This window comes from Anguilla anguilla, chromosome 4 (assembly GCF_013347855.1).
Source record: "Anguilla anguilla isolate fAngAng1 chromosome 4, fAngAng1.pri, whole genome shotgun sequence".
Classification (NCBI taxonomy): Eukaryota; Metazoa; Chordata; class Actinopteri; order Anguilliformes; family Anguillidae; genus Anguilla; species Anguilla anguilla.
Window position 1 is genome coordinate 852,019 of NC_049204.1, and position 18,583 is coordinate 870,601.

At 44.0% G+C, this 18,583-nt stretch overlaps 2 protein-coding genes across 4 annotated transcripts in view; both read right to left on the minus strand.

Annotated features, from left to right (window-relative positions):
• si:ch211-51h4.2 overlaps positions 1 to 7,343 on the minus strand; it is a 117,938-nt gene extending 110,595 nt beyond the window's left edge. For all 3 annotated transcript variants that reach the window (XM_035412320.1, XM_035412319.1, XM_035412322.1), the window contains exons 1-2: positions 7,112 to 7,343; positions 372 to 413 (exon numbers count right to left, since the gene is read on the minus strand). In XM_035412320.1, the coding sequence (XP_035268211.1) occupies positions 372 to 413; positions 7,112 to 7,247 (178 nt within the window). In that variant the 5' untranslated portion in view covers positions 7,248 to 7,343. The remainder of the gene's footprint in view (positions 1 to 371; positions 414 to 7,111) is intronic.
• Positions 7,344 to 11,915: 4,572 nt separating this feature from the next.
• LOC118225400 (inactive N-acetylated-alpha-linked acidic dipeptidase-like protein 2) overlaps positions 11,916 to 18,583 on the minus strand; it is a 330,235-nt gene continuing 323,567 nt past the window's right edge. Inside the window, exon 16 of the mRNA XM_035413736.1 lies at positions 11,916 to 15,044. Within this exon, the coding sequence (XP_035269627.1) occupies positions 14,870 to 15,044 (175 nt within the window). The 3' untranslated portion in view covers positions 11,916 to 14,869. The remainder of the gene's footprint in view (positions 15,045 to 18,583) is intronic.

Sequence of the window (18,583 nt, forward strand, 5' to 3'; positions counted from 1 at the left end):
ATATCTGGAGCATCCATCACCTGACACGGAGTCACCGCCGCCTGGGTGGCCTCGCGGGGGAGGGGGCTGCGCGTGGCGAGGAACATCCGCCACACAATAAAATTCTCACACCATAATGTATTGCCTTGGTGACAGAAACCACGTGTGCGCCGCTGAAAATGAGGTGAGGCCAACATCTAAGGAAATTTGAATTCATCCGAATCTTTTAACTTAATTTGCGTTTGTTTTTACAGGGGCTTCTGTTCCTTCCGTTATCGCCACACGCACGCACACGCGCAGACACGCAGACACACACGCTCCTTAACACGACACCTTAACGTTTTTACACCTACTGCAAAGGAAACATTAGAAAGAGAATAAATATTACTCACCCAATATTCCAGTTCCAAGAATCGTTGCAACGGATATGAAATCTAAAATAAAAAGCAGTTTGGATGTTAGGACAAGCATTAAAAAAGCATACAAACACTCTCGGATCGGTTTAAATGCTGAATTAGGTTATGCTACACGCTAGCCGCATTGCTGTCGGATGCATAAGGGCTTTGAACAAATTGTCTGTCAAACAGGTGAATAGACAAGTGTTTGTAAAAATCCAAAATTAACAAAGGAAAGTGTAATATCTGTATTTATAAAGCTGTTGGAAAATCCAACTGACAGCTGTATAGATGTGTGCCACGTTTCTAGACAGACATGGCTTTGCATAGGTTTTATAAAACCACTTCTAAAGACAGGAAAGGAACACGCCAGATCAGACTCAGTGTGCAAGCCTGGGAACATAAAAAACATTCAAACATTCAAAACATTTAAATCATACAAACAGTCTAACCCTACAAACACACGCATTGCCAATGTAACTCCCAGATCTAGTGCTCTGTCTATACAATGATATCATTGATTGCATATAAAAATAAATAAGTGCAAAACAGCCTATGAAATAATTCAGAGTAATAAAAACATTACAGCAAAAGAAACACATCTATAGCTATTTTTCAGATGCTCAAACCAATGTCTACAAACTCTCTAAACTAGACAGACATTATGCCAACAAATGTGATTAAAATACAATATAACAATTCAACATAAAGCATACAGGTTTCTACAGTAAAATACAAACCTAGGAGTTTCTTCCTGACATTTCAAACACACTCTCATAAAAAGAGTTTATGACTCAGCCTCTGGCTCTTTGAGACGGGCTTTTCAAAATCAGAGGAAATTTTTAAGTATAAAGAACACATCCGTGCCCAGCACAGAGAGCCACTGAGTGATGGGACAGGCTGTAGTTTTGTTTAAAAGATACAGAAGTATTTATTTATTATTTATTGCACATTGTTTATTTGTTTAGCTGTATGTTTATATGTTTTATTTATACATTTATATGTTTTTTACGTACTATCCGTTAATACAGGTAGATATTTTCTGAGGTTCAGGTGAAGCCCCTTGTTCAGCTACTATGAAAGCTGTGCCCCACCTGTGATTCAAACCTGAGACCAGTCACATGCCCATTTCCCCAGCCACTGTACTACACCTTTCTTAATGAGGAAGTAACAGTCAGAAGGACACAGTCCTCACTGATGAACATGATAGCTACACAAAGCCAGGCAATTTTATGACTTTAATTCCTAAAAAAATGAATCTGAATTATGCTTCAATGTAAAATATGACTCAGATATCAACAAGCACGGAACCGTCCAGACCCACCACGCAACTTCCACAGACACATTTTAGCTGGCACCACCTGCGCATGCGTCCCACAAAACGTCCCTCACAGGTCGTCCGTGAGTGAGTGACCACAATTTGCCATGCATAGCGCCAGTTCCTACACGCCGTGGGAAAGAAGGAAAAGGAAAAGAAAGCCACGCCTTCCCAGTGTCCCCTCTAAAGGCGGGGAATCGTTTCAGCACACCGGCTGCAGGAGCGACGAGCTCTCTGCCTCAGGCAGGTTATTTTCTTTTCTCAAGATGAGCTACAGCTCCAGAGCTAAAACAGCGCCCCCCCCCCCCCCCCCCACCTCCACCGCAAACGCAGCACGCAGCCCCTCCTCCCCAAACAGTCCCTTTCCCCCAGACATTTCCCCTGTGAAAGCCTGACAGGACCAGCACGTTGTGCGACACACTTCTGAGGCATACTGATGTTCCCCAGCTGCTCTCATATTAGAGACAGATTATCCGCAGAGGCTCTTCCTGGGTCAGAGGTCACCGGGGCTGTCAGACAAGCAGGAAGTCAGACCCGCAAACACAGACCTCTGCACTAACACCTTCCCCACAGACTCCATTTCTACGCTAATGTCTTCTCACTGACTCCTGTTCCTCTGCAAACACATTCTTCACTGACTCCTGTTCCGCTGCAAACACCTTCCACACTGACTCCTGTTCCTCTCCAAACCCCTTCCACACTGACTCCTGTTCCTCTGCAAACACCTTCCACACTGACTCCTGTTCCTCTGCAAACACCTTCCACACTGACTCCTGTTCCTCTGCAAACACATTCTTCACTGACTCCTGTTCTTCTCCAAACCCCTTCCACACTGACTCCTGTTCCTCTGCAAACCCTTCCTCGCTGACGCTGTTTCTACGCTAAACATCTTTCTCACTGATGCTGTTTCTACGCTAAACGCCTTTCTCACTGATGCCGTCTCCATTGACCTACTTACAAGGACAGCGCTTCCTGGCGTGGGTGCATATTAACGAGACTCCCTTGATTAACTTCTGGCATGAAAATGAAGAGGAAGCGATCGCATAAGCAAAAGTAAAAAAATAAAATAAAAAAAACAAAACCAAACAAACAACTTTCTTTAAACCGCTTGCAAATTGCATCTCATTTCCATAAGAGCAGGGATTCATTTGATGGGATTAGTTATGGATGCATGAATAACATCAGAGTCAGAATACTCAGAAAGAAAAACAAAAGAAAGTGTGGGAGCAGCAAACTGTAAATCACAACTGAAGGGGGGAAAAATACGGGCATTAAAGATGCCATTATAGATTGCAGGTGCATAATTCAGTGACAGCATTATTTAAACTATGTCAGCAGGTAAATCAGACATTCCCTGCCCCTCCAGCCCCCTCCCAGAGAGTTCTGACATTCATAAGGAAAACACAGACAGATTTGCACTTATATTAAACTAAAAAAAAACACTGGTCATGGGCTTAAGAGAAGAAGCCTAAAGCTGAAACGCTTGACTGTACACAAATGCCCAAGCTTGCCTCCATTTGTGAAGTGTGCATTTGAGTAGTCCTTGAATATAAAAATGGCACAGACTGAGGGACATGTAAAAGGCCAGGCACTACGGAGAGAGACAGGGCTTACCAGCAGAGAGACAGGTCTTACCTGCAGAGAGACAGGTCTTACCTGCGTGAGCTGTGTTTAATTCCTGCTCTGGTGTCAGTAGCAGTGAGGCGAAAGTGACTAAGTGGCAGAACAGACGGTATTATGACAGGACCAATCAGAGGAGAGTATAAAAGAACCTGAGAGATGACAGGTTCTGCCACCTGACACTCTCATTCCCCAAGCAGCTCGCTCTGAGTCAGCTCCTACATATAAAACAGGGGACGGGGGGGGGGGGGGGGGGGGGGGGAAGGGGTGTAAGACCTGAAAGTAATGGGATAATGAACATGTCCATAAAGTCCAAAGGGCACAACTTCAGATTGGATTACAGTCACTCAGCACAAACAGAGCAGCACTCTGCAGCAAGCCCATCAGGACGGCGCCGAACCAGTCTCTGCAGGCCGTGACCTGAAAATTAGAGCCATCGGAATTATGAATTATGAATTATGAATGATGTAAGGGTGGCGCGGTGCACATGGAGTCCAGCACTGAATAACGATGAGGCCTGCACATGGCACACTCAGAGCTCCGGGAAAATATTTAAAATAAAAATTAAAAAAAGAGAAACGTCATTGATATGCCAAGGACTGGCAATTCAAGCCCCCCCCCCCCCTCAGTTCCCCCCCCCCCCCCCCTCAGCCCCCCCTCAGCCCCCCCCCCAGCCCCCCGCGCTGAAGCCGCTGTACGGAACGGCTCCTCCACCCCTCATTAAACTGTTTCTGGACAAAAAATAATAAATGAGTCCAACCAGAGCATCGTTCCCGCCCGGCTCCCTCATGAATATTTCAGCGGCGCATTCGCGCGGTCTGGTTTGGGCTCGGCCCGTTCATTTGCATCGAGCAGCGCCAGCGAGCGGATCGGCCGCTGAACCACCCAATCCCCCGGCGGGTTCCAGCACGCCAGCGGCGAGGAGATAAAGCACCGTCAGCCGGCCCGGGTTCGCCAAACTCGTTTCCACGGGAACACGCCACCCAAAAGTTCTGTTTTTGGCTTCCGTCCACAGCTAAAGACTACATCATGAATGCATGAATAAATACCGAATGCTCTTGAGCTGAAGGTTCAGTGCAGGATGGTCACATGGGTAATGTAACCAGTTTGAGAAGCTGCGCACTGGACAGGTGTCTCTGAAATGCAGTGTAAACTACAGCATGACAGAGACCACAGTGATAACAAGTTCTGAATTTCTGAGTTTCCCTTTTTGCTTAGACTTTAAATATTCTCGTTGTCTGTTCCCTGAGTGCCTGAGCACCTGCCATATATTTTGCCAACTTCATTTTATGGTGGCATCAAATCACCTGGACTGTTTATATTTTTGGGATGTGAATTCTCTAGTGCTGAACGTGGTGTTTTTGAAGCTTGTAATTAGAGAAGTTTAAATCACAGCGGTGATGACGGGCAATACGGTGGGTGGGAAACCAAACCGAAGCTGCAAAGTAACCGGAACAAAACTTTAATGGCCGCGAGTCATTCAGATGAGAGCGGAAAGGATGTACACACTGGATCTGTGAGGAGCAGGGCCTGATGGGAAGTGTAGTTCGAAAGTGCCTTCCTTAATAATCGCTTTCGAGTGATGGCAACCAAAATGAAGCAGCATGGGAATGACCTCCATCCACTGCCAAACAATTCCTGTGTTTGTCTTACAGTTAAAGGCTCCTGACTCGCACATCCACACATTTCCCCTGAATGAACAGGTATTCATGAACACGGTCCTTTTTTCACATGGCACCTTAATTATGGCAAAACCTCTGAGACTTGGAGCAAGATGCTTTTCCCATGGAGAGGAATGGAAGCATTAAGTAATGTCACAATCACTGACTGCTTCAAAGACAAAACTCAACTCTCATAATCACTGACCGCTTCAAAAATAAAATTCTCAAATCTCACAGGCATGCATACAGGCGCCATTCGTAACTGGCCATTTCTGTATCCTACCAACACAGAGCTACACTTGTAATTTATTCATTTATGAATGTTGATTTTGACTGAATTATTTGCACCTGAGGAATCACATGACAGTGGGTACTCAGGAATTGTGTCCTATAAGCTGTCATTTGCTAACAGAATACAAGCAAATAAGTAAAATATATATGTAAAAAGAGGCCCAGGACATTCTGATATAAAATTAAACTTAAGGCACAAATACATACTTTCACATTTTTATCCTTTCTGACACAATACTGGATTTGGTAATAATGGATCTGACCACTCTTTCAGATCCCTTGCAGTTACACATAGACAAAATATTCAGTTTAATATATTAAAAAACTTAAAAGAACTACTTCCTTTTTCAAATAAATAATATGTCTCTGCGACACAGACTTTAATAAAACAATTCAAGTTCTTCTGTAAGGCTGCTGAAGGCTATTTATGAGCTCGTTGCAGAGAAATCTTTCATAATGCTGCTTATTACGGCGCGAGGTTATTTCTGATCTGAAAAGATGAAAACACGGAAGCTGACAAATCGTTCAGCATTTAATAGTTCTAAGAATGTGCCCCGAGGAAGTGCGGGAAAGCGTTGGGATTATGACTGATGCGGTACAGAACAATCTTGGAGAATTATGTATTGGCTCGTGTTCACACCGAGCTCGGCGGAGAGGGACGCCAACCCCCAGAGATTTAAACATTGAGAACTTCATTCCAGTGTTCTCCGAGTCATCTCAAAAACGAACTCCCCCTAAATAGTGAAACATGAGCTGTTCAGTGAAGGTGAATACAGAGACATACGGCGCGAGATCACAATCCATTGATGTGACTTTTACACGTGCATGAAACGGGAAACCGTGAGTCAGGTGTGAAAGAGACGTCTAGAAATACGGAGCCGTGGGTCAAATACTTCAATAAGTTCAGTCACTCATACAGTTTTATTTTGAAAAGGACACACTGGCAATAACACGTCCCTTATGGGGTGGAGTACAAAAGATATAGTCTACTGTACTTGTTTTTACAGATCTTTTTCTGTCTAGAAAAAAAACTACATAACACACATTCTCGGCTATGACTGCGATATCACGAGGGAAAAGGGTAAAGCAGAACTGCATTTTTTATGAAACTGCCAACTTGCTGCGCTACCTGTAATTACACTGACCACTACAGGCTACATTTGGTGCTATTCAGGTGAAATTCATATTTATCAATATTTGCTCAATAAAGATTAATAAAGAAAATTAGAGGCTATGTACCACCGAAATCCTGCAACTTATGACATTGTTTCACTTAGAAATAAAACAAATATAGTGTCATAATTAATAGCTGGGTATAAGTGGGTCGGCGGGTCACATGACTTCAATCGCCGGGATGTGCCACCTGCAGTTATCGCGTTAAACGGGGTTTTAGTTTCAAAATGGTGGTGTTATCCTCCAGGGTCTGGAGCTACACACCGCATTACTGGTTATAATTTGATTTCAGGTGGTGGTGAAGGTTTAATTCCCAGCGTATATGCGGTTAACTCTGTAAAACTTCTGCTTCGTGATCAGGGAATAATAATGTCAGTGCATCTGAGCGGTTTTGCGGATGCAGAAATAAGAACAAACCACAACGCCGGGACATTGCCTGCCATGGAGCGAACGGGGATGCGTTAGTGCATTGCAACACAAAATTATGTTTCGTGATTTTGCTTTTCCTGGGTAAATTACTACCGATTTACTGAATCAAATTAAAGGTATATATGCACTGATGCAAACGTGTAAATGGCACAACTACGTGGGTGGCTACAGCATAACTAGCTCAATGGAAGTGTCTGTGAGGCTTAAACGTGTAACCATTAGACGCCGCACTCTCCGGTACTCACAGCACTGCAGGTAAACAACCCTCAATTTCCAGGGTCTGTCCTGGTTTTTCCTTGTGATTTTAAACTGCACGGTCGTGGCATTATTTTCAGATCTAGGACTGCTGTGACATATCTCCTCTGCAGCGCTCGCCATCATCGTGCTCTCCGTCTTTTTCCGTTTCCCCGCACACCTGGGAGCTGATGCGAGCGCGCTCCGGACGGCATGCGCGCGGACACCGGGCGAGCACGCGACCGTGCTTTTCGAGCGAGACAGTGGACGCGCGCTGCGACAGGAGAGAAGTGGATGATATCTTCTAAATAAACACCCACGCGCTCTCTCTGCTTGCCAGCACGGCTGAAACTATTATGAAATTTGTTAATGTCCTAGCTGTAACTATATATGGCCGTGGCTTATTCTAATGAGATTCTAAATTGACATGTGGCACGTATATTTGACGTGGTTAAAATGTCTACGTTATATTTGCGGCAGATTTGTAGGGTATATTCCGTATTTCGTGCTTAAATCAACGTTGCTTCTTCCACGGCAGATGTATCACCTCAAGAAAAGATTAGTTGATTCTAAATAGCATATTCATCATTTAATTGAAATACCATTGCAGCAGATGAAACATATTGTGTGTAATCTTTTGACGTTAGACCTTCGTGGGATGACACCATTTCATTGTTTTTCCTTGACTTGTCATCGGATGTCACATGATACAGTATAAACACCTAGAAGGCATAATGAAGTATACAGCTGGATGGGCCAGAATCATTGGCACGGCGTTTTAAGTATTTTAAACCCTACATTAGTCTGTCGGTTTTGTCAGCTCAAACAACGTGACTCATCTCCATGCACAGTGTTACAAATCAGTAATCCCTCGTGCAGCTCTTAAATTTATATAAATTTCAATCGTCTGAGAAAAGCTAATTTGTTGAGCAGAGCACATGTGACTGAAGGGGGTACTGCACATTAAATGGGACAGGGCTTAAACACTTTAATAGGCCTCAGTAAGAATATAAATGCGGAAATTACACATAAATAAAGAATCTATACTAGGTACTGTTAAACTTTTAAAAATCCACCCAGGAGGATAATCACTAAAAATGAGACCTCTTTGGAGCACTGGGCTTCTGTTCTGCCTGAATTTTAGGCTAATTATCTACAAGGCAATAATTGTCCTTTAAACTGAATATGGAACGCCATCAAAGAGTGAACCTGACAAGATAACGGTATTGGCTGTCTATCATTTTCTCTGAATAGCATTGCCATCTTTTAATGAAGTGCTATAGTGACACTACAAAATGTGCACAATACGTTACGTTGCCTTCAAGATGTGCAGGAATGCCGGTGTGCATTCTCTTTGAAGCTGTGTTTTAGAAGATAAGCTCAGGCACCAGCACACACACATATGATTGGTTTTGAAATAAGTGAAAGAATGACGATAAGGAGTCAAGAGCACTGTCGATGTACATGTGCATCAGTGTAACAGTGTAGCTCAGGATCTGAGTTTTTCTTTTTCTCAGAACAGGATTACTGAGTTCTATGTGCTCCCCGTGTCCGTGTGGGTTTCCTCCGGGTACTCCAGTTTCCTCCCACAGTCAAAAGACATGCAGGTTAGGTGAATTGGAGAGTCTAAATTGCCCTTATGTATGAGTGTGTGTGTAAATGCTGTGTGTGTCCTGCAATGGACTGGCAAACTGTCCAGGATGTGTTCTTGCCTCTCGCCCAATGCATGCTGGGATAGGTTCCAGCGACTCCCGTAACCCTGGCCAGTAATGAACGGGTATAGATAATGGATGGATTACCGAGTTCTCAGATATAGATAATGGATGGATTACCGAGTTAGCTGGACTAAAACCCAGAACAGTTTAGTTTACTTCAATTCATGTTTCAGATTTGGGAGGGTTCCAGGTTTTACTCAGTACAGTTATCCAGCTAACTCAGTAATCCTCATCACAATATCCATTGGACCAAATCACAATATCATTGGTTAGATCTGTAACACACAGTATATGCTCAGAGTTTGAATGTTGTTGAACGAGCATTTTATTGCGATACTGCAGCGTAGAAGTCTTGCAACTTCCACCCCATAAAGAAACTGCATCACTGGACATGACATTCAGTCAAAGACGAAGACCCGCGAAACTGAATTTATTGCTTCACATTTCAGTTCATATAAATAATCAATAACACACCAATACACACACTGCAAAAGCACTCAAATCTTATCTTATAAAATCAATCTCATAATTGGTTGCATTATAGCTGAGAATGTGCATTTACAATCACCGTGGTATTCACACAGTTACATTACACCATGAGTAAAGAAAGCTTGAGAGACATTTCCATCACACGCACAATGCTGAGCCAACAAGCAGAGCCACAGACAGTGACAGTACTGCTGCACTGAGAGATGCAGACCACTCTGCAAAACTACAGTCAGCTCATCCAAACTGGATTCTTATTCTTTGACCAGCAATACAATGGATATGCATGTTATATTGCGTACTCCATAAAATATGCACACCTGGCTTCGGTATTTAGATATTAAAATCCCAAAAGTAAAAAAGAAAAACAGCAAAAATCTTACATGCAGAAATTTTTTTAAATGCTGATGATTTAAAATTACAACCCACAGGACACATACATTGAATTGAGATCACACAACATGGATGCACCCAGCTTGTACTGTACGGTACACAGGAATAAATGTATTTGGTAACCCTTTATATCAAGTAGACAAATTACATGTATAATTATACTGTAGGTACATGACAGCATATTTATATACAAATACACTCTTACCCTAAAACAACATAAGACCTTTGTGTAATCGACAAGTCGTATAACATTGTGCATTTGCATAGCAGTTAAACACCTTACACATCATAGGTCATTTGACTAAAATGTAATTACCTAATTACATGTCTTATTACTATAAAGTGTGGTTTGCTGCATATATACAGTATATATTGCATGACAAACATTACTGTGAGTTCATACATGCACAATAATTACAAAGCTGCATTGCTTACCCATATATATTCTTATTTAAATCGTGTTGTTTGTTAAACACTTCAGTTTATTCATTTCTCAAGTTTCATCAAATTAGTGCTTGCTTACAATAGAGATATGTCTTATAAGATATGTGCAGCTCAATTTTCCTGTGAACGTCATTAAAATACACAAGCAGTAAGAATAAAGTAAGGAACACAGTACCTAATATTTCAAACAAACAGCTTCAAGAGTAATTTTATAAAAACCCAAAGAGACAGACATCACTGAAGCTGTTGCTGGTGTTGGGAATGAAGGAACACTTAATGAGATCCATCTTTCAAATCCAGCAAATGAATCGATTTGTAACTTGGATAACATCCGCAAATCCATACCAATTTTTCTACAAAATACGCATTAAGCGCTTCAATCACATCATAACATTATTTTATGAAGAGAAAAAAGGCAAGTATGCCATCAGTTAATACTTTACAACTGAGATCAATTTTCTGTCAGAAAGTTACATAAAGTATTTAATATGTAGTTCAGACACACCACTAGCCATTCCTCACAAACCTAATCGGATCAGCAGATCTTTTTACAATTGTTTAGTCAAAAACAGAAAATCGCTAAATGAAACTCACTAATGGAACGTGAGTCGATATTTCCTGATCGTCAGGGAGAATAAACTCAGGTCAATCTGGCCCTTAGTGCAAATTCCAAGAATATCCATGCAGAAGATACCATACAGATAATGTGTACATCTTATTTGAGTCATTTAAAACTTACTTGATTGTACAAAGCATGACAGATAAATACTGTACAATTTCAGCAAACAAATCGATTCACACCAATTGGCCAAGTTACAGGACTCAAAGTCAGAGGCCAGCTTGGCTGCTCAATCCAGTAAACAATCAGAAAGAAAACTGGAGTGCAACAAGATCAAAGATCATTTAGCTATTAAAGATTGGCACAGTGTTGTCTATAATATAAAGGTAAGTGCAAAAAAACTCCTCCATTCCTCTTTGAATATAGCTAATACATCACAGAAAGAGGGTTAACACAATGTACTGCGATTGCTGTCCTTACACAAAACCCTTTGGTTTATTACCCTTAATTGTTTGATGTTTGTTGCTAAGAGTGCGCCTTTGTGTTCTGCGCTTTGTTTAGTTTTGTCTTTGTTTTATTTCAGGTCATAAAACATCTGTTAGATTGGTCCCTAGGAAACCGTGCCTAATTAGCAGAAGACACACAGAGCGTATAAAGCGCGCGATTGCCTCTTTCACCCCAGTGCCTTGGTGCTGTGCAACACAGTGCTCTCTCACACAGGGACCACAAGCAGGGAGCTGCCAGTTTGAAGCCAATAGGAGGCAGGCTCATTGGCTCTCTGCTTGTGAAGGTGAACTCGCAGGAAGAGGAGTTATCTCCAGCACAGATGAAAGAGTCGGGGAAAGACAGACATAATTAAGTCCTTTCACCAGCTGTGCGCCACTTTTCTCTTTTCTTTTTAGGAGCGATCTGCTGTGCTCTGCCAGCTATATCTGTCTCACTGTAGTGCCGGAGATTTATAAGTAGAAAAAACATCTCATGCATCGTTATCACCCTCCTAGGGAACAGCTTGTTCTGTACGTACAGTAATCTCTGAGTGGCCCTGTGTTCCTGCACTTTACTGGAGAAGTTTTACCTTTTTTAAAATAAAAAAAATGCATTTACATTAAAGGCATATACACAGTTATTCCGTTATCTCTAATCACCAAACTTGCCTGCCTTAATTTGCAGTTTACATTGCAGACATCAATATTTATTTTATTTTATTTGGGGGGGGGGGGGGGGGGGGGGTACTAAACTAAACAATAAGACCTATATTATCTATATTAACTGGAAGTAATGTAATGTAAGGCAATGTAATGACAGCACTGACATTAATGAGGAGCCACACATTATTTTATTGGTCTGCTACGCCTTTTTTGACCTGCTTTATGCGTTTAGATATTTCATTTTAAATGCTATTTTCTTATTGTATTACAGTAGTCTAATCATTAGAGCTTACCTAATATAAATAATATCTTTTATATTTTACATTTTATTTTGAGACTGTGAATGAGTATTTTTGATTCAGTATTTATTTCCTTGTTTAATAAGGATATTCTGTCACTAGTAAACATGAATTGAGTACTGACGGGCTGCAGTGGAAACCAGCCACTGTCGGCCGGACTGATAAAAGAGATCAGAGGTGACGTGGAGGGAGAGGAACAGAGATTAGCGTAGCATCACATATCTGTAATCCCCTCTTCAATCACACTGTGAACAGAGTACTGTAGAATACCACCGCTGACTCATGACACAGACATCGCTGCATACTGATGTTTCAGGACAACCTGGAGAAATGTCACATTTTTCTTACACCACAGCGTTGACCTGACTTCATTAAAAGCTCCTGCTGGTGAACTCATCCTCTAATAAAAAAATTCATATTTCAGCTGGCTAAAACAGCAAAGATATGCCATAATGATGTAGGTTCATTAGTAATATCAGGGTTATTTGGTGTAGCCTGCTAGCGATATCTGAAAAGATGCAGTCAGACGTGCTCACTTGTGACTAATCAGCGGCTACAGCAGCCTGCAGCAAGGTGCATTAACCCCCAGCCTCAGCAGGAGAATTACAGGTAACGTTTAAAAAAAAAATTAAAAAATCACACGTCAATTCATATGCTGAAAAATTTCAACCTCAAGGATATTTCTTAATGTCATTGAGCTAATTTAAATCCATTGCTAATCGTGGATGCTGCAGTCGCATATGAATTCATCAACGTTCAGCCAGGTAGCGCTTACAACAGCATACTATGAAAACAGCGAATTAGTCGAGAGAATGGGAGGAGAAAAACAGTTTTGAGAGAGCGGAGCAGTCGGAGATCTAATGAGCTTCCTGAGGAGTCTTCAGACTGGGACAAAAGATCTGTCCGCGAATTTTACGTTTTTTTAAGGTGCTATTAAAAAATACAGCATTCGTCCTGGGTATCGTAATTTCAGAAATATGCACATCACTGGGAACTGAGGGGACCTGTACATAAGTAACAACAATCAAACCACAAAAACATCTTGAGCTTTCTTTCATTCTGCTGGTGGAAATTCACACAGAAAAAAACATCAGTAACAGGCTTTTACCAGGACAATTCCAGGCTTACAGCGCACAGACTTTCTCCTCAAGGCACGATCATCGTTTTTAAAGCTTTGTGTAAATTAGTTTCTCCCTGAAATAACGTGTTCAGAATGGCCGTTTCTATCAGTTTTTAATAGTTCAAGTTAAACACCTCGTCCCTCAATAACAAAGGATGATTCCTGGAATCCTCTCACTGTTCTGTGAATTCTGGAACAGCACCAATAACCCCACAATGCAAAGAGAAATGCGTTAATTTCACACTGTACAGCAAAGCTAATACAGTAACTGGATTAGTGGATTAGAGACAGTTTGCTCAAAGACTATCTGCGGCAGTGTTTCTATCCCACCAGAATGCATGTGAATAATAGAATATGCAGATTAGATGTGCAGGAAACAGATTTGTGTGTGAGTGCGCTTCCCTATCAGACCAGTTAAGGACCTGCTCTGCATGGCAGTCAATGGCCTGTGAAAATCGGTTATATCAGACACGTTAAGGCAAACGCCCTCACAACCGCCCCGCCCAGCCCCCCGGCCCCCACAACCCTGGTCATCCGCGCTGTGCACAGACTCAGACGCAGCTAAGCGTACCCTACAGTTGCACATTGACCAATCCAGTGCAGAGGCTAGCTAAGCTAGACCAGAAAATACACTATGCTATGCAATACAATGCCATACTATACTATACTATACTATGCTAAGCTATGCTACGCTATGCTATACTATGCCATGTTATGCTATGCTATGCTACGCTCAGGGTAATGACAGTGGGCTCCATCCTGCCAGGCCCCTGATCTGTAGACTCAGTAGTACTGCACACGCTCCTCGTAGCGCTCTGCTGCTGCGCGTTTATTTTCCAGCCGCGACCTTCGGCCTTTCTGCCGCGGCCGTCCTTACCCTTGGAGGAGAGTCGCCACGGCGAAGGAGCATCGCTCGGCTGCTTCCGTGACAACGAAAGAAAGCGAGACGCAGCGGCCGCGTCTATTTAAAAAAACAAATAAAGAAAAAGAAAGAAAGAAAATGGACTCTGAGTCCCGCACCCTGAAACGACGCCTCAGACAGTCAGCAGCAGCGGGTGATGCTCTCCGGTCTGCGATCGCTCATCTTCCTCCCCTCCAGGAGCTCTCCTCTGCTGCGGGGGACAGTGGTCTTCACTGGGCCGTTTGGGAAAAGTCATCGGGAGGTGCGGGAAGGTCACCAGGGGGTATGGGAAAAGTCATCGGGAGGTGCGGGAAGGTCGCTGGGCTGTTTGGGAAAAGTCATCGGGAGGTGTGGGAAGGTCGCTGGGCTGTTTGGGAAAGGTCATCGGGAGGTGCGGGAAGGTCGCTGGGCTGTTTGGGAAAGGTCATCGGGAGGTGCGGGAAGGTCGCTGGGCTGTTTGGGGAAGGTCATCGGGAGGTGCGGGAAGGTCACCAGGGGTTATGGGAAAGGTCATTGGGAGACACGGGAAGGTCGCTGGGCTGTTTGGGGAAGGCCATCGGGAGGTGCGGGAAGTTCGCTGGGCTGTTTGGGAAAAGTCATCGAGAGGTGCGGGAAGGTCGCTGGGCTGTTTGGGGAAGGTGATTTGGCGACGTGGGAAGGTCGCACGCCTCATACAGCCTCGCCGGAGTGGCTGGGCCGTCCTGTCAGTTTGTCCGATTGGGGTCGTTCTCAAAGAGGTCCAGCCCGCTCCTGACGAGCCCGCGGGCCCCGTTTATGGCGGTCAGAACCCGCGACAGAGACGCGTTGAGTCTGTCCTCGCGGACGTCCCTCAGGATGGAGAACTCCGCGGCGTCCTCGTTCAGGCAGTACAGCAGGTTCCTGAACACCAGGGGAACAGGCAGCAGACATTCATATTCACAAACGCTTCACAGTCATTCAGAGTTATTTACTGATTAAAACATCAGCACCAGTTGAGCTTTAAATTAAAATATAGCCTCAGTGCTAATACTGAATGCCCAATCATGTCCATCATCAGCGTTTGTTAGCGCAACCTCCACACACGAGCAGGTGAACCGCAAGTGCCCAGTCAACAGGCAGGGGGCCAAAGTGAGCAGTGAGGAGCTAGAGTCCTGGCCAACTGAAACCCTCCCATCCAACAGTCACTCTAACCCATCGACACACTGGAACAGATACCAAACCATGGGGCCCATCCATACGCCTTAGAACAGCGCCTTAACAGGATGACCCACCCAGCAGCCCAATAATGTCTATATTACAATGGCATCATACAGCCATTACAATGCAGACACAGCCCAATAATATTAAATATTAATATTATAATATTAAAATATTACATCATGCTGAATTTTGGAGACTTAAATGACAGAATGAATTTGGAATGAGACGGAACTCATATTCACAGTAAGTACACGCAGAAGAGGGTGAATCGGAAGGAGGCTCTGTGTGCTTGGCTCTGATTGGATGTGAGTGAGAGATTCCATAACTCACAGGATTAATGAAACCACAATGAGCAGCAGTCACATTAATGAACTTGTTAACAACTCAATATTCTCTCAAATCATCTTGATTGCATAATAAATACTACAACACTTTCAATACTTTCGCACTGAATTCATTCAGTGAAGAACACGAGGTGTTAAAAAAAAACTTGACAGCAACTTGGGACTTGAGAAATCGAAATAGTGCCATATGCAATTGAAGTTGCTAAACTGCGAATAGAGCCCTGTAGACTTGAACTATGATTTCCGTTTACAGACGCCTGGAAATTTTTCAAAATGAAGAACAATGAACAATGAAGGCTCTTACTTTGAAATTTTGACGAACAACTTGAAAATATCAGCGGCTCTTTTTCATACTTAAACAGGCTCACATTTCAACTGCTTACATCAAAATAAGAGTTTGCAGGATTAATGATTTTCCCAGAGAGCAAAGAGGAAAATACCAGACACTGTTATTGCACATTTATCCAAGTGCCAAATGTCTTATTATGAGAGACGGCAATGCTAATAGAAATGAGTGGGCCAGAGTATGTCTCCCACGCTAACCTGTCCATGCCTACAGACTGGGGCTACGCTAACCTGTCCATGGCTACAGACTGGGGCTACACTAACCTGTCCATGGCTACAGACTGGGGCTAAGCTAACCTGTCCATGCCTACAGACTGGGGCTACGCTAACCTGTCCACGGCTACAGACTGGGGCTACGCTAACCTGTCCATGGCTACAGACTGGGGCTACGCTAACCTGTCCATGCCTACAGACTGGGGCTATGCTAACCTGCCCATGGCTACAGACTGGGGCTACGCTAACCTGTTCATGGCTACAGACTGGGGCTAAGCTAACTTGTCCATGCCTACAGACTGGGGCTACGCTAACCTGTCCATGGCTACAGACTGGGGCTACGCTAACCTGTCCATGGCACAGACTGGGGCTACGCTAACCTGTCCATGGCTACAGACTAGGGCTACGCTAACCTGTCCATGGCTACAGACTGGGGCTACGCTAAGCTGTCCATGGCTACAGACTGGGGCTACGCTAACCTGTCCATGGCTACAGGCTGGGGCTACGCTAACCTGTCCACAGCTACAGGCCTGGGCATGAAGGGCTGGGATGATCAGCTCCTTCAGCAGGCCCTAAAGCGCACTCCAAAACTGAACATTTTTCTCTGTCACTTATGATGAATGGGCCTGGAATCCGAGGAATTGATTTCAAGCTACATTTTATTAATTCATTATTGTATTTAAGACAAGAGGTCTGTTTCTCTCTCTAGCTCTCTCTCTCTTGCTCTCCATCTTGTTCTCACACACACACACACACACACACACACACACACACTCAAACATGGATGCATCAATACAAAATGTGGAGTGGTAAAATGAAGAGTTTCTTTGAGATTTTTATGCTTTTCATATTGATTTAATTTAATTTTTTAATTAGCCTCATGGACCCAAGTGGAATAAATTAGGTAATTTTTCATCTGTAAACAGGTTGGATTGGGTTTAGAGTGAAGCCACGACCTCCATGGTCTCTAGCCTTCAGCCTTGGGCCTGCGTTTATATAATTAAGGACCAATTTATCAGTTACAGCCCGTCTCCCACGCAGACAAAGGAGCTCTTTAACTTAACCTTGAACAGAGAAACATTCACGACATTGACACACTTTTGGTTTTTTTCTGTCCACCTGTTTTTTCTTACCGAGCGAGTCTTTTTCTTGTGTTTCAAAAAAATCTAAACTCAGGCCAAGAAGTTCAGAGCAGAGTTACTTCTGCAAAAAACAGGTGCAGTAACCTCCTTTGGAATATCTCCAGAAAGGAAGAATGGCCAAGATACTTCCCCTCTTCCCCTTCACCATTTACCTTCTATTTCATTTTTTAAAATGTGCCTGTTGAATGAGTACGTTCCTGGTTCACAGCAGTACAGATTGGGCTCAGCATTAGAGGCTTCCTCCCCTGCGTTTCACTGAAGACATAAATCCCATCGCTGACAGCACGCAGACGTTTGTTTTATCTGTCGTCTCGGACCTCGTCAGGTATTTTTTTTTTTTTTCAGCCATCCATCTCTGCTGTCTGAGCCGGGTCAAATATTTCACAGCTGTCTCCATGGTTACTTCTTCACCTCCACCCCCTCCCTCCCCCATCCTTTTTTTTGTGAGAGATTGACAGCGTCTCCAACGCTCCCTGTGTCCTATCATCCCACCTGTTAGCTACCTGTTAGCCAGGTGCTCGATCTGGAGGACATTACTGCCACCTTCGACAGTGACATCAATCAGGAGGCTGGAACAGACTACCGCACACCGCCCAGCCACGCCGCAGGCTTGAGATGATTACCGTGGTGACAGAATGTGGGGCCCTCAGAGGATATTTAAACATCTGCTCAGGAAAGGCGCCGTTTTCAGAAAAAGTTTTTGAGGGTGTTTCAGCGGCTCCAGACGTGCGTGTGAAGTCGGGCTGCGGGGCTGCGGGGGTGCGGGGGTGCGGTTTGGGAAACGGACGCGCTGGGGGCGTCGCCAGCGGAGAGGAAGGTCAGCGGCACCGCCGTGGTCAGCGGCATCGCCGTGGTTTCCCCAGCCGCGGGGCCCGGGGAGCAGGCGGGATAATGAGGCATCGCACCGACAGGATCCAGCACTTAATCTCCCCCTCCCACCTCAGCTTCATTTAATCAGACTACAGCAGGAAGCGCTGATTACCATCTGGTTAGAACCCTGAGTCACTTTGACAAAACTGGGTCTTTCTTTACATGAGTAATGAAGTGGGGGGGGCCTGTCGGTGGAATGTGTCGGAAACTGCTGGGGGCCTGGGGTGGCGGGGGGGGGTGGGGGGGTGGGGAGGGGGGGGGGGCTGAATGAACTCTGAAAGGTCAGTTTCCCTCTTCACCATGGAAACTACATCATCTGTGCTCA